This window comes from Aedes aegypti, chromosome 3 (genome assembly GCF_002204515.2).
Source record: "Aedes aegypti strain LVP_AGWG chromosome 3, AaegL5.0 Primary Assembly, whole genome shotgun sequence".
In the NCBI taxonomy this organism is placed as follows: Eukaryota; Metazoa; Arthropoda; class Insecta; order Diptera; family Culicidae; genus Aedes; species Aedes aegypti.
The window spans coordinates 18,874,841-18,890,602 of NC_035109.1; the positions used below are offsets into that span (position 1 = coordinate 18,874,841).

Consider the following 15,762-nt stretch of genomic DNA (forward strand, 5'->3'; position numbering starts at 1 on the left):
CAGAGAATTGTAACATGTTTCAATCTTAATAAAACTTTCACAACTTGCTTTTCACTATGATATCTTTCCAAGAAAAATAGAAACATGATCAAAACAAGTTACATTTTGGTGTTTCACGGTGCGAAAGTTTGTAGTGGGACTGATATGCGGTTACTTTTCATTATGGGACAATTCTACATGCTGTTTTTTCCTCATTTTTCGAACAAATCATATTATTTCATTAGTGCATCTGAAAGAGCATTGGAAGAGATGTTGAAAACTGAACTCAACTCAATTTTGACGAAAATGCAGATGGGACTGACTTGCGATTCACGGCAGTGTACTGCCCATAACTGCAAAACAGTCACATTCGACATTTTTGACAAAATGGAGTTAATACCATGGAGAGTCATCAAATGTTGTGACGGAGATTCTCTGTGAAACTGGAAACACTGAATAAAATAAATTGTCAGTAGTGCAATACAAGTGGAAGAGTTGGGAAGCTGTTTCTTTGGTAGTGCGGAGTGAACACCAAATTGTACGTAATTATATGAATAATAATTAGATAATATTTTGCATTCAATAAACCATTTTCAGCATTGAAGCTGCAAACATGAAAGTTGCTATCAATCTTTGTGTGTTATTGCCAAAGGTGACTCTCCCCAACATCAAATGATAAATACTTTCGATAAACTTACTGAAATCTGTGAGATTGTTCTAGAATATTCGAAAAAATACCAAGTTGTTTTGTCACATTTGTAATTATAACCGCATAACAGTCACATTGAGATTATAAATGACCATCGTAATGTGATAGCAAAGAAATTTCTATCCGAATTATTTTCTGACAATTCATCTAGTATGCGAAATGAGTTGTACAAAATATCAGCCTCAAATAAGCACTTTTGAGTTCCTGGTAATTTTTAGAAATATTAGTTTCCTCCCATACTGCCATAAAATGCACATTTGGTATTCCATTTACTCAATGCCTACTGTTGTCGAATGTTACATATATGCAGTTATGGGCAGTGTATATGCTTGGAGATAAACTACAATAGTTAAATTTGAATCACTTGACGAAAATTCACTAGACAACGGACCTGGTGTAGTGGTTGGAACACACGCTTCTCACGTCGAGGACCTGGGATCGAATCTCATCCCCGAGATAGTCACTTATGATGCAAAGTTTATGGTAATGACTTCCTTCGAAAGAAAAGTAAAATAGTTGTTGCCAAGATAAACCAGTCCAGGGCTAAAAATCTCGGTTATAAAAATTAAAACAAATATAATTTACTCAGAGAAAACGAGAGACCAGATTTATTCAAACAAATTATTTAGCACCACGTTGATATCCACTCGATATTTCTACAGCTGTTGCTGATACTAACACGTGAACTTTTTATATGAATTTGCAACAAATCTTATAGTTAGTAATGCCAACCAACACGAATCTGGAGCAAATAAAAAAAAGTAGACTAACACGCTGTGGGAGTTTCCAACTTGACTTCGGCACTCCACCCACTAAGTTATCCGAACCGAACGAACGAAAGCTATCGTTGTCTTCGCTGAAAATTGAGCTCCCTTGTTTTTCCACGGCTGTCGCCATGCGCTGAAAGTCGCTCCTTTTTCCTTTGCCAGCAACCACCAACGGCAGGTGGGTAGAGGAATTGTGCCTTTTTTTCTTTTTTCCACAGCTCTCTTCCATGGATGTGGTTTGGAAGCATGTTCTGGAAACGTGCTTGACAACTTCAAGGAACGACAGCTCGGAATCCTTGAAATGCGGAGCCGTTTCGGATAAGCAATTCCTACTAATTTCAGTGCTCGCCTCCGAAAAATTCCCGCAGTTTATTATTTATTTTGGGGAAATAAAGTAAAACGAGAAAGTTTGCCAAGAGCCCCTCTCCAAGCGATTCAACGGATACCATCAACCACCTCACAGTGGTCTAGATTAAAAAAAGCATGGCGATGATTACACATTCCTTGTAATTTACTAGTTTCATCCACGACCATTATTGGGCATTTATTCTAACACAATTGCTGTTTTTCATATATACTGAGGCTCCCAACTTTTACAAAAAATGAATGTTTGGGCAAACTAAGGCAAAACGAATATTCTCTAATTGATTCTTCAATTTAAGAAGAACATTTGCGCAAGATATCACCGCGACAAGTGGCAAGGGGATGATTTGCATGGTATAATGAAGCTGTTCTTTAAATTTGACATACCCAGTATTAAGAAATTCACAAATTCTCATATCTCATGCATGAGTTGTAGCTCATACAATTCAATAGTCAAAACATATTGCATGAGTTGGCTCATCCGTTTGAGCAAGTGTTTTTGCATCAAAATTTCATACGTGAGCTTTGCGGAAGAACTCAATGATTGAGATTGGAATGTGATTCTACCAACACTGAACACACCTACAATGAAAGATATTAGTTCAATAACGTTAACGACAATTAAAAATAAATTTGCATTCGGGAACGCTGAATCGATCAGAAAAATATATACTGGAATCAAAATCATTTTTTAAATTGGGCTTTGCCAGCTTACCAAAAATCTGGACCTCTGTGCACCGTCGTGACATCATTGAGTCTGATAAGTCCCGACAGGAGGAAAGCATTTTGGAGGCATGAGGCGGCCGTGACTTCAATGAAAGCACAGCGACGATTAACGCGCGGCTTGGAATGGTTTGCGGCAGCCTGCGCCTGTTGTAAGAGTTAATTTGGAGTTAATTATTTTCACTTGAACAATCAAACCACCTCCACGCCACGAGCCGCGGTGATGATGATGCTTATCATGTGCCGTGAGGATTCGCGAGCGCTTGGTGGGGTTGAATGGTAACAGATTGAGTCAATTGTTTTACGGGCGCTGATAAGTGGCGGTCGATTTTCGCGCTTTTTTTGTGTGGCACATCAAAGTGTTTTAAATGGGCTTTAAACATTTTTACTGAGTTTAACTCTTCGGAAAGAGTGGTAGCGGAGTTTGGGGCAAGCGTGCCATAGGGGCAAATACTTTTATTTTATTTTCAAACAAGCTATGAATGGTTCGTCACTACAAGTGTCGACTTTTTTGTGTTTCATTTAAACTTAATGTACTTACCATTATGTTTTCGTCATTGGTCAAAATAACCTTTGACCACAAGTTTGACGAGCTCTGCGAAAAGATGCAACTGATGTTCCAGAAAGTTCAAAACAACATTGCATCTAAAATCAATGCTTACCAGCATGAACTCAGTGAGAGGATCAACTGCATTGAGGCCCGTATTTCGACTATCCGTAATGAGAGCATAGCCAACGTCGAACAAATGATCGAGAGTGTGAAAAAAGTTCGCTCGGATTCATTGTTTATCAACGATAAGCTACAGTTCGTCAACAGAAGCAAGGAACTGATAATTTCGGGGGTTCCAAACGATGTAAACAAGAACCTGTATGAAATTTTCCGCAGTATCGCCAAACGTCTGGGATATAAGGATGAAGATGTACCTGTTGTCGATTTGGATCGATTACCTTCAACATCACCAGATAAATCCTTCATAGTCTGCCGTTTCGCACTCCGTACTAGTAGATACAAGTTCTTCAAAAGCTATCTGTCGGATTTGTCCCTTTGCTTAAAGGATATTGGCTACTCTCCGAACCCCAACGATACCAATGGAAGTCTGTCCCGTATATTCATCAATGAAAGCCTATCAAAACGAGTACGAGACATTAGATCTACAGCAATGAGGATGAAGAAAGCTGGACTCATCGAGAAGGTGTCGATCAGAGACGGCGAGGTTCTGGTGAAGCTGCACAAGATGGATCCGTTGTACCAAGCAGGCGCTTCTAAAATATTAATGTTCAGAGCGTTTGCGCTCGAGGGTTTTCCAAGTTTGATGAATTGAAAGCGGTGTTTTTCAACAGTAAAGCTCACATCATCTGTATGTCTGAAACATGGCTCAATGAATCAATCAATGATTCGATGATTCAAATTGAGGGCTACAATCTAATTCGTAACGATCGAAACCGCCATGGTGGTGGACTATGCGTCTACTTTAGGAAAAATCTAAGCTTGAAGCTCCTAAAAAAGTCTACTTTTAGTCCATATGAACCTAGTCATATTACCGAATATTTGCTATTTGAAGTTGCTACAAACAATCGCAAGTTTTTTCTTGGTGTATACTGCAACCCGCCGAATAACGATTGCAGTAATTTGATTTTTGAACATCTCGAGGAGTTCAAAATGAAATACGATTTGACGTTCATAACGGGGGATTTTAACACAGACTTAAAAAAAGTTACACCTAGGACCAACAGATTTACAGATGTTTTATCTAACCTGTCTTATGTTTGCTTAAATCAAGAACCAACTTATTTCCATACAACCGGCTGCTCTTTACTTGACCTTTTCATTATTGATTCTCCGGAGATTGTCTTCAGAATTAACCAGGTATCTATGCCTGGTATATCCAGACATGATATGATTCTTGCAGTTCTAGATATTTTCTCAGATTCATCCGAACAAGGTTTCTTCCATCGTGATTACAAAAACTTTGACAGTCAAGGATTATTAACTGCTTTTAATAACATAGATTGGAATTATTTCCATAGTATAAGTGATTCTGATATGTTGATTCACATTCTGAATGAACACTTTCAATATTTACATGAAGAATTTTTCCCTTTTAAGTTCAGTAAATACAGAAAAAATCCTTGGTATAATGAAGACATTGAAAAGGCTATAATTGATAGGGATTTAGCTTACAGAAACTGGAAGGCCAGTCGCTTACAATCTCATAATCTTCTTTTCAAAACACTGAGAAACAGGGTAACTACAATTATCAGGAATGCAAAGAGAAGTTATTACAATCAGTGGATCAATACAAATGTTCCCAGTAAGCAACTCTGGAGAAACATTAAAAGTTTAGGAATAGCCAACAAAAAACAATCTTCTGTGAATTGTGATACAACAGCAGATGAAATCAATGCTTTCTTTTCAGAAAATTACTCTTCTGATGAAAATCCTCGTTTAAACTTAAACTACGGTGCCTTTGGTGTTAGATGTGTAGAAGAATTTGAAATAGTTAATGCACTGTTTTCAATTAAGTCTAATGCCAGTGGTCTAGACAATCTTCCAATAGAATTTTTCAAAATTATGCTTCCACTAGCCCTTCCACTTTACACTCATTTGTTCAATACAATCATTACAACTTCCAAATTTCCGCAAGCTTGGAAATACGTAAAAGTGATTCCAATAAAAAAGAAGCCTCGTTCAACTAGCATTTCAAACCTCAGACCCATTAGCATATTAAATGCACTTTCCAAAGCCTTTGAAAAAATAGTTTCTGCTCAAATCTCTGATTATGTGAACAGAAATAATTTCTTGAGTCCCTTTCAATCAGGTTTTCGCCGAAACCACAGTACTGAAACAGCTTTGATGAAGGTGCATGATGATATTGCTTCGTCAATTGATAAAAAAGGGATAGCAGTTCTCTTGTTGATAGATTTTGCGAAAGCGTTTGATCGTGTTTCACATAGAAAACTGTTGAATAAACTTGGTGCTCTTTTTGGGTTCTCCCGTCCTGCTGTCAAATTAATAGAAACTTATCTTACAAATAGATACCAATCGGTTTTTTCAATAGTCAATTCTCTTCTATACGTCCAATTGATTCAGGGGTACCACAAGGATCTATTTTAGGACCCCTTCTTTTTTCCCTTTTCATAAATGACCTTCCATCCGCATTAAAATTCTGCTCAGTACACATGTTCGCCGACGACGTACAAATTTATTTCTGTGCTGATTCTAGAACAAGTACCATGGAAATGTCTAGGTTAATCAACTACGATCTGCAACAGGTGTTTCAGTGGTCTCAAGAGAATCTACTGCCTATTAACACAACTAAAACTAAAGCAGTATTTATTAATCGGCATCGACGATCCCACTTTTCTATGCCTGAACTTATCATGAATAATGAGCAAATTCAATTCGCAGACCAAGTAAACAATTTAGGAGTCATTTTTAATTCTAAATTAGATTGGAAACCTCAAATAAATTCACAAGTTGGTAAAATATACGGTATTCTAAAACAGCTCTCACTTACTACTAATCATCTCAGCTATCAAATGAAAATCAAATTGTTCAAATCCCTTATTTATCCACATTTTATCTATAATGACTTCATTTATTTGAATGCTACCGCAAACAGCTTAAATAAGCTTCGTGTTGCACTCAATTCCTGCATTCGATTTGTTTTTAACATACCAAGATTTGGTAGTGTCCTTTTGATCAGTTTCTCAAATATAGATCGTGCTGTCATATTTACAAAATACTCACATCTGGTAATCCTGGTTATTTATCATCAAAGTTGAATCCATGTAGAAACACCAGAACAAGAAGTCTTCTTGTTCCTTTACATCATACCAGTTATTATAGTCACTCGCTGTTTGTAAGAGGTATAATTAATTGGAATTACCTACCATTGAATCTAAAATTATCCGTTAATTTTTCGAGCTTTAAACGGGACCTACTCTTGGAGTTGAATTGAGCGCACTAAACGAACACACAGCAATTAATTAATAGTAAAATCAATAGAACTATTACATGAATAAGAAATAGCACATCCTACTCAATATCTACAAATTGTAACATTTAAAAAGATTGTAAATCTTGCGTTACATGAATGAAGTATAAATAAATAAATAAATAAATAGTTTGACATTATGAATGTCGACGTGAGACATTTTTTGTTGCAACGTTACTTTTTTTTTAATTTTCAAACATACTTTGAATGGTTCGTCATTACATGTGTCGACAATACCCTTATTTCTGTTACATACACTTTTAAAATACACAAACCTTTCTGTCTTCGTCATTACTAAAAATAACCTTTGAACCTTTGAATCCCTCCTAATCCATGGATAGCCTCACCGATCAAAGGTGACCCCCAGATCTTTTTTCCTCCCTCACTAACCACACCTGTCCTGTGATGCAGAGATGCAGAGGTATTCTCGGTCTTTAGAGGCAACGATCATTACACAATAACGTTCCTTACCCTTCCTAACTGACTGTAAGGACTTAGCCGGCGCCGTTATTGATCAATAATATTAGAGCTGTTAAAATTGCACTTCGAGTACATGTGGAAAATCCCATCCCTTATTCATTTGGATCGAAGTGCAATTCTTACCGGTTCGGATCAATCACGGAGTAGCAACCACAGTCAGTCTATGCTATGCTATGCTGCTATGCTAAATTTTCGGATTTACAAAACGGCGTAAGTAAGATTATCAACTTTCGCGCTACTTCAACCGCTCCGTTGTAGGGATAGACAAAGTGACTTAACCACGAATAAAAATAAAAAACCCTTCTTGATTCGATTTTACACTGGTATAAAAACGTCGTAAATAACTGCATGAAACGGCTTATCATTTTGTCATAAATTTGTTGTGGGAAATAATAGAAACTACCTAGTTTTTGAACGCGAGCGAGATTGTATGCAATTGTATTCAAGCGATGTGAACAGTGAAACAAATGTTAAAACGATTATTCATTTTAAAACAGTTTAAGAAGACGGGTTGTGATTCTTCTTAATTAATTTTCTCAAAACTGTATAAAAGTCACTTACGTCGATTTGAAAAAGTAATCGAAATGTTATTATCAAATCCTTCTTCTTCTTACAGGCGTTAGTCCCAACTGAAATAGAGCTTTGCTGGCGTTACGCCCCAAATGAAACTGAAACAGAATTTCAGCGTCTATGGCATGCTGACCAAGAGTCAGCTGCAGAGGAACTTCTATCAAGTCGACAAAATCTTTTGCATGAGAAGCAGCGAGTAGGACTCAGGACGAGTCCCTCAAAATTCCAGACCAAACAGACCCAATTCAAACGCAATAAGGCGTAGAAACCAAAACAAACTTATTCATGCATTGCAACTCGGAAAAAATATTTTTTTTTTTTTTTTTTTTTTTTTTCCCATTTTGGTCCCGAAGACAATTGGTTTGTCTGTATTACAGGACAACACGTCGAAAGTAATCAATTTTCAGTAGTGTTATAGGACTGTTTTGCTGATTTCTTTTTTCACATCGCTTTCGAATGCTATGAATAAGGTTTGGTACATACCTAGTGAATAATTTATTCTTTCTTAAAAACATCATTCTTCCATGAAATTTTCGTCTTCTTCAGATTTTATCTTTTCAACGTTTTGTTCCTTAGAATTTTTTTTCTTTCGAAGTTTTGGCATTCGACATTTTAAATTCGACGTTTTGTCACCCAACCAGTCACTGGATATCGTTTCCGGTAAGGAGTTTGGGTGACAAAACGTCGAAGAGATAGAATTGGTAGAAAACGAAAATTACTTGGAAGAATGATTGTATTCCGAATATATTTCTAAATGCCAAACGCAAATTCCATCGCACACGATGTTAAAAATAGCAATCTGGAAAACAATTCAAAATCTCTGTTGATATTTTACTGCCTTCGACGTTTTGTCCTTTTCGACGTTTTGGGATTCTATGTTTTGGCATTCGAAATTTTGTCGCTAAGCCCGGTAGTGACGCTTTCAGAATATTATGCAGTGATACCATTCGAAGGTTTAGAGACAAACATAAATAATTCCCTATATGCTGAACGTGCAAACGATGTGAACAATAAATCTGAGAACCATTTGACTGCTTTCGACGTTTTGTCCTTTGGACGTTATATCCCTATCGACGTTTTGACATTCGACGTTTTGTTTTTCGACATTTCGTTCCTAAACCTATTTTCGGACACTCGGAGAAAAATTTTGATAGGGCTCCAAATGGTAAATTTTGGAACCTCTTCTGCCGTCATCCTATGACGGCTTAAATGAAAGGATTTTTCACTCAGAAATTACATCATCCCATATCCTTACTCTTCTTTTTGGCGCTACGTTCCAACTAGTGCAGAACTGCAAAACATGCTTCTCAACTTAGTATTTCACGAGCTTTCTCACATTATTGACCAAAGGACTTTCTTTGAAAATTGACCATAGTTTGCATTTGTATACAGTAATCACTAAACTGAAACAGGTGATAGGGAGCCGGATCCTATTCTTGGCACTTTCGATTCACTTCGGTAGTGTTTTTTTTAAAGCTACTTAGCTCATATTTGATCACAATATGCGTCGTATTGAAGTACTTCTCTTTGTGAAATTCCTGACAATTCGGCAGTTAAAACCCCCCATGCCAAAGTGAATCATGGAAGTGCCCAAGTAGCTCTGCACCATTCTGTCAAAAAGATAAATTTTATCAACTACCGAAAAGCTAAACATTACATATAATTTGCAATTGGATTAGATGGACAAATTGATGTGAAGATTTGCGAAAAAGTTACACGTCTTCTCAGTGAGAATCGAACTCACGACTCCCCGATCTCTAGTTGGGGCGCGTTAACCACTACGCCATGAGAGGACTCATGAACGCAGAAGTTAACCTGAATTCGATTTCAGCTCAATAATCACGTGGTCCTCTTTCGCAAAGTGCACCTCTTTCGGAAGAATTAGATGCCCATCCAAACACAACGCTTTCTATATATATCCAATGCCTAGCCCGAGAGCGCATTGTTTTTTAGATATAGGAATAGCACACTACACTAGCCAGCAACTGCGCTGGCTGAGGTTTCTATTGTGTGGGCTTCCAATGGGTCGCGACGTTCTCAAACGACCGGTTACGGAACATGAGTCCGTTGCTCGATAAATACTTGTTTTAATTATGAATCGTGGTTTACGGCCAACCAGCCGAGTGGAAGTTTAACAACTACCGAAAAGCTAAACATTACATATAATTTGCAATTGGATTAGATGGACAAATTGATGTGAAGATTTGCGAAAAAGTTACACGTCTTCTCAGTGAGAATCGAACTCACGACTCCCCGATCTCTAGTTGGGGCGCGTTAACCACTACGCCATGAGAGGACTCATGAACGCAGAAGTTAACCTGAATTCGATTTCAGCTCAATAATCACGTGGTCCTCTTTCGCAAAGTGCACCTCTTTCGGAAGAATTAGATGCCCATCCAAACACAACGCTTTCTATATATATCCAATGCCTAGCCCGAGAGCGCATTGTTTTTTAGATATAGGAATAGCACACTACACTAGCCAGCAACTGCGCTGGCTGAGGTTTCTATTGTGTGGGCTTCCAATGGGTCGCGACGTTCTCAAACGACCGGTTACGGAACATGAGTCCGTTGCTCGATAAATACTTGTTTTAATTATGAATCGTGGTTTACGGCCAACCAGCCGAGTGGAAGTTTAACAACTACCGAAAAGCTAAACATTACATATAATTTGCAATTGGATTAGATGGACAAATTGATGTGAAGATTTGCGAAAAAGTTACACGTCTTCTCAGTGAGAATCGAACTCACGACTCCCCGATCTCTAGTTGGGGCGCGTTAACCACTACGCCATGAGAGGACTCATGAACGCAGAAGTTAACCTGAATTCGATTTCAGCTCAATAATCACGTGGTCCTCTTTCGCAAAGTGCACCTCTTTCGGAAGAATTAGATGCCCATCCAAACACAACGCTTTCTATATATATCCAATGCCTAGCCCGAGAGCGCATTGTTTTTTAGATATAGGAATAGCACACTACACTAGCCAGCAACTGCGCTGGCTGAGGTTTCTATTGTGTGGGCTTCCAATGGGTCGCGACGTTCTCAAACGACCGGTTACGGAACATGAGTCCGTTGCTCGATAAATACTTGTTTTAATTATGAATCGTGGTTTACGGCCAACCAGCCGAGTGGAAGTTTAACAACTACCGAAAAGCTAAACATTACATATAATTTGCAATTGGATTAGATGGACAAATTGATGTGAAGATTTGCGAAAAAGTTACACGTCTTCTCAGTGAGAATCGAACTCACGACTCCCCGATCTCTAGTTGGGGCGCGTTAACCACTACGCCATGAGAGGACTCATGAACGCAGAAGTTAACCTGAATTCGATTTCAGCTCAATAATCACGTGGTCCTCTTTCGCAAAGTGCACCTCTTTCGGAAGAATTAGATGCCCATCCAAACACAACGCTTTCTATATATATCCAATGCCTAGCCCGAGAGCGCATTGTTTTTTAGATATAGGAATAGCACACTACACTAGCCAGCAACTGCGCTGGCTGAGGTTTCTATTGTGTGGGCTTCCAATGGGTCGCGACGTTCTCAAACGACCGGTTACGGAACATGAGTCCGTTGCGGGAGTCGTGAGTTCGATTCTCACTGAGAAGACGTGTAACTTTTTCGCAAATCTTCACATCAATTTGTCCATCTAATCCAATTGCAAATTATATGTAATGTTTAGCTTTTCGGTAGTTGTTAAACTTCCACTCGGCTGGTTGGCCGTAAACCACGATTCATAATTAAAACAAGTATAAATTTTATGTTGATTTTTCAAAATTTTAGTAAGAAACCTTACCTTACATTTCCCCTTAAAAAAGAAACTACACGTAAATGCTTCCAGTGCGCTATTTGCCCTTTGAAGGAAGCACCACACTAGACAACGGACTAGCATGCAACGCCCAGTGACACAGTCGGAAAATATTCCTCACGAAAAGTTTTTTCGGCCTGAGGCGGGAGTCGAACCCACACTTCTTAGCACTTCTTGCCTCGGTGATACTAACCGCCTGGCTGAGAAGCCCACATTTCTGTAACAAAATATCCTAGGTACCCCAACAAATTTGTACCTAAGTCCGAGACCGTCACATTCGTAATTTTCAATGCATACCTCAAAAATATAACTCATTTACAATTTTTGCTGAAAATTTCATCAAAATCGATGGAACGACGACGATGTTACAAAATTTTGAAACTTCAATGTCGACACCCAGTACTGTAAAGGTTAACTGAGAGCAGTCTGCTTTATCAATACCGTAATCCGGAGGCAAATTGAATCCTGGGGTGAATTTGATCAGATCGGGCCCAAAAAGCATTTCCTTATATGGATCTTTAATATTTCTCTAGCATCACAGATATTCCATGTTTTCTAGTATATAGATGTCAATGATGATTTTGAGCTATTTCATTTAAATTTGGGTAATTTTTTCATAGATATATTCACAGTTTTTGAAGGTGTAAACAATACTGTTGGATATGTAAGTGCTAAACAATCTTCTAGTGCTAAGCCTACAAGCTAACTTTGAGTGTTTGAAATTATGTGTAAGCTTAAGTGTACACTACTGAACTCATTTTTGAATTCATACAACATTACAAGCATATTATTTTGCTCATAATATATCTACTTTGTTTTATGATGATCAATTTCGCCCAACGTGTTATTAAATTTTAATAAAATGGTAAAAGTTGTTTTGCAAAAAAAATCGATTACATAAATTGATAAAGATCAAAGAAGTACTGATTTTGTCGAAGCAGCGTAACAAAAAGTTATATAAAAAAGTGATCAATTTGCCCACGTATAATGGTACCTAGTTATCGTCAAAAACGAAATCGTTGGTTGCTCTCTGCAACTTAATGTTTTTTTGGACACCTTTAATAATCGTTTGTTTCTAACTTGTAGATTGAATTCTATGTCGCTCCATTAGTTGACTCGACAAGCTTTCGACAAAGTTAGAGAACAAATAGCTTAAGGTAACACACTTGCATTTTATTTTGCTGTATATAGTCAAAGAAAATAAATCAAATACACCACGGAGACAATCTGTCTTCGAATGTCGGAGGCAAATCTTTTGGAGCGACGTACCCTTATTCAAATTTACATTCGATTTATTTCTCGATTAGATAACACCCAACACCGTACACTAGTTCCAGGGCGACAGTCCGCATGCAGTCAGGTGAGTGTGCAAATAATAGCCCTCCGGAGGGAACGTTGCTTGTCTTCATTATTCTTGGCACCATCACTCCACTAACGAAACGAAAGGAATGTGCACATTCAACTGTTTTCTTACCATTTGCTTTCAAGCTGTCTCCCACGAAAAAGACGCCCGGAGGAATCTCTAGCATCCGGTGGGCTCCTTTAGAGAGTGTGTACTCCAGGAAACAACCTGGAATTGTTCTTAGGTTGCCCATTCAGGTGTGAGGAGTTTAGTTTTGGAATGATATTGTATTGAATGTGGACTGACAAGGACAGTACACTAATGCTTGGAATGGGAATGAAAACATCATAGTTAGGTTGGGCACTGAAGACCATTAGGTATCAACATTTGGACTGGACGGCCAAACTATAATTAATCATGTTTTAAAAATGTTTGTTATTTTTTTTAAGTTTCTTTAACACTACGTGGAAACAAATTATAATGAGATTTCTGCAAAGGATGTGTCGCTTTTTGGATTTGGGGTAACTTTGATAAGGGATTATCCATAAATGACGTAACATATTTTACTGATTTTTTTCCTAGCGATGCATGGACGGTTAGTAAATACAAATACTTATCTTGAGACACAATTTTATTAAAATAAAAAAAGGTCATTTATTTCAATCAAATTTTAAGAATTTTTTTAGTGTGTATATATTTTTTTAGTATTTTTATTCAAAATTCAGACATTTTTCTGAAAATAATGCTTAATAACCATAATGAAAACTTTTTTGTAGGAGTGGCCGTTTTTCGATCGGGTAGAAAAGTTTGGCTCTTTCAAATGATATTGATCTATATGATTCAATATGATACATCCACATCGTCTCAAATTCATAAAGCCCCCCTTTTCTACTCTATAATGATACACTTTTTATGGACGACCCCTAATGGGTATTTCAATATAAGAAATTCCACAATCAAACTACTTTTTGACATCATTGCGGTTGCAGCTGGATATATATGTCAAATAGTGACCAAAGAACAGATTTGTATAGGCATTTCAAAATGATAAAATCTCATTAGTTTTTAACATTCAAATATAAAGCCTACATTGTTATCGATTCCAAAATAGCTCTGACATGAAATGTAACACTTTTGCATTCGGTTGCCATAACTGATTAACAGATTTTATGATACTTCGTTTGGAATGTTATGAGTTTCGCATTATCAAGGTTACCCGCATTATCAAAAATACCTCGTTTTACGGTATTAAATGTTTTCCCTATGGCGCCCGAATGTACCGAAATTGCTCCTTCCAGGTAAAAACACTGAACAGCAAATGACATTCGAAACAATTCGTTGGCAGAACAGAAACATTGACTGTCGAAGCCATCAGTTCTCTTATTCCAAAACGTATTTCGTTTTCAACATAATGAACAAGTTTTTAAATTTAAACACTTGTTCATCTAACGTCAGGCGGCTACCGTATTCACATAATATCACACACGGGTCGGAAACCGGAAGCCCAATTGTTCTCAACTCTCACATATCAGCCAATGCATCCGTCCCGCTGATGCAGGTTCAGCTCATTCCAAACTCAATGACAAAACTCATTTCACATTTAAATTATCTGAAAACATTCAGGCAACGATCAAGATATAAATAGCGTTCATGATGCTGGACATTTGAATTGCATTCTTTAAATTGAATATAGAATAAACGATTTTCTTTTCTCTCATCCGTTCTCTTGCAGATCCGTCAAAATGACTGAGGAAGTTCAAACTCAATCGCATACACAGCAATCCCAACAGCAGCAGCAGCAGCCCTCTCAACCCCAACAAAAGCAACGGTTGGGTCCAAATGACTATCGCAACTCGGAATTCGTCTCCAAACTGATGGCTGCCAATCCACCTTACATGTTCACGCCAGCGATTGGACCACACAATTTCTTCTTCAGTGAAATGTTACGTTCCCTTGTTGCCAATAAACGAAATGAGAGTTTACGAAACGCCGAACAGTTACACCACCAACAACAGGCTCAGGCTCAAGCACAAGCTCAATCCTTGTCACTTCCAACGAGGCGACCTAGGAAACGTTCCTGGTCCCAACACCGTCTGTACTCAGAATCTCCTAAGGAAAGCAAAGACTTGGAAGAGAAACCCGTCGGACATCCGGAGAAGCCACTCGAATTAACCAACAAACTTTCTGCATTCTCCAGAAACATCACCTCAAAGTACGAGGAATCCAATCAAAACTTTAAACCTTCCCCTGAAGCGAAACCGCCAAATGAGAAACCATCAATGAATGCAAACTTAATTCCAGATCCTCCAACGGGCTCGATGCCACCCTCTGATTTGATTCTTCCTCCACCACCGCCCGTATGGTATCCACCATTGTACCCACCCTATGGAATCGATCCACTGCACTTCTTCATAGATCTTCGCGTCTCTGGACATATCTACGATCGTAAGAAAGAACCCACTTCGCCCAATTCAGATGGAGTCAAAAGTGAGCACTCCAAGCTAATTGGCTCCAACGATCGACAAGGATCAGCATTTAGTGTTCCTAAGCCACGTGATGGGATCAAGCCAAACTCGGCGATCAATCTATCTTCACCACCTCTTCCGACGGACGGTGAAGAGAAATCTCCCAAAGATCCATCTGCTCTCTTTCTCAGTGAGTTCAAGGAAAACAAGTACGACATTATCAAAAATACCAACTATGTGATGCAGAATTTGCCACGAATTTACGGTGATATGAACACCCCGCCGAAGGACGGCACGACTGGGGACGATGATTTGAGTGGCAATCTGAGCGACGATCAACTGGACTGCCGATCGCTGGGATCGAACGAGGACTGCTCGGGTGAGGACGGGAAGTTCCGTGATTCGGATCTGAATGTGATATCCGATGAGGATGAATCCATTGCAGTGGACGAGAACTAGGTTCTGTAGTGAGATGTTCCTCTATTCAAAATTTATGCAAATCATAAACGTTGTTTCTGTGTTGAGAAATCTAAATAAATTTCAAAAGTCCGTGAA

At 38.3% G+C, this 15,762-nt stretch overlaps 1 protein-coding gene across 1 annotated transcript in view; it reads left to right on the forward strand.

Annotated features, from left to right (window-relative positions):
* The window catches only part of LOC5572515 (probable basic-leucine zipper transcription factor Q), a 42,614-nt gene extending 26,852 nt beyond the window's left edge, over positions 1-15,762 (forward strand). The window contains exon 2 of the mRNA XM_001660404.2: positions 14,475-15,762. Coding sequence (XP_001660454.1) covers positions 14,485-15,666 — 1,182 coding nt within the window. The 5' untranslated portion in view covers positions 14,475-14,484 and the 3' untranslated portion in view covers positions 15,667-15,762. The remainder of the gene's footprint in view (positions 1-14,474) is intronic.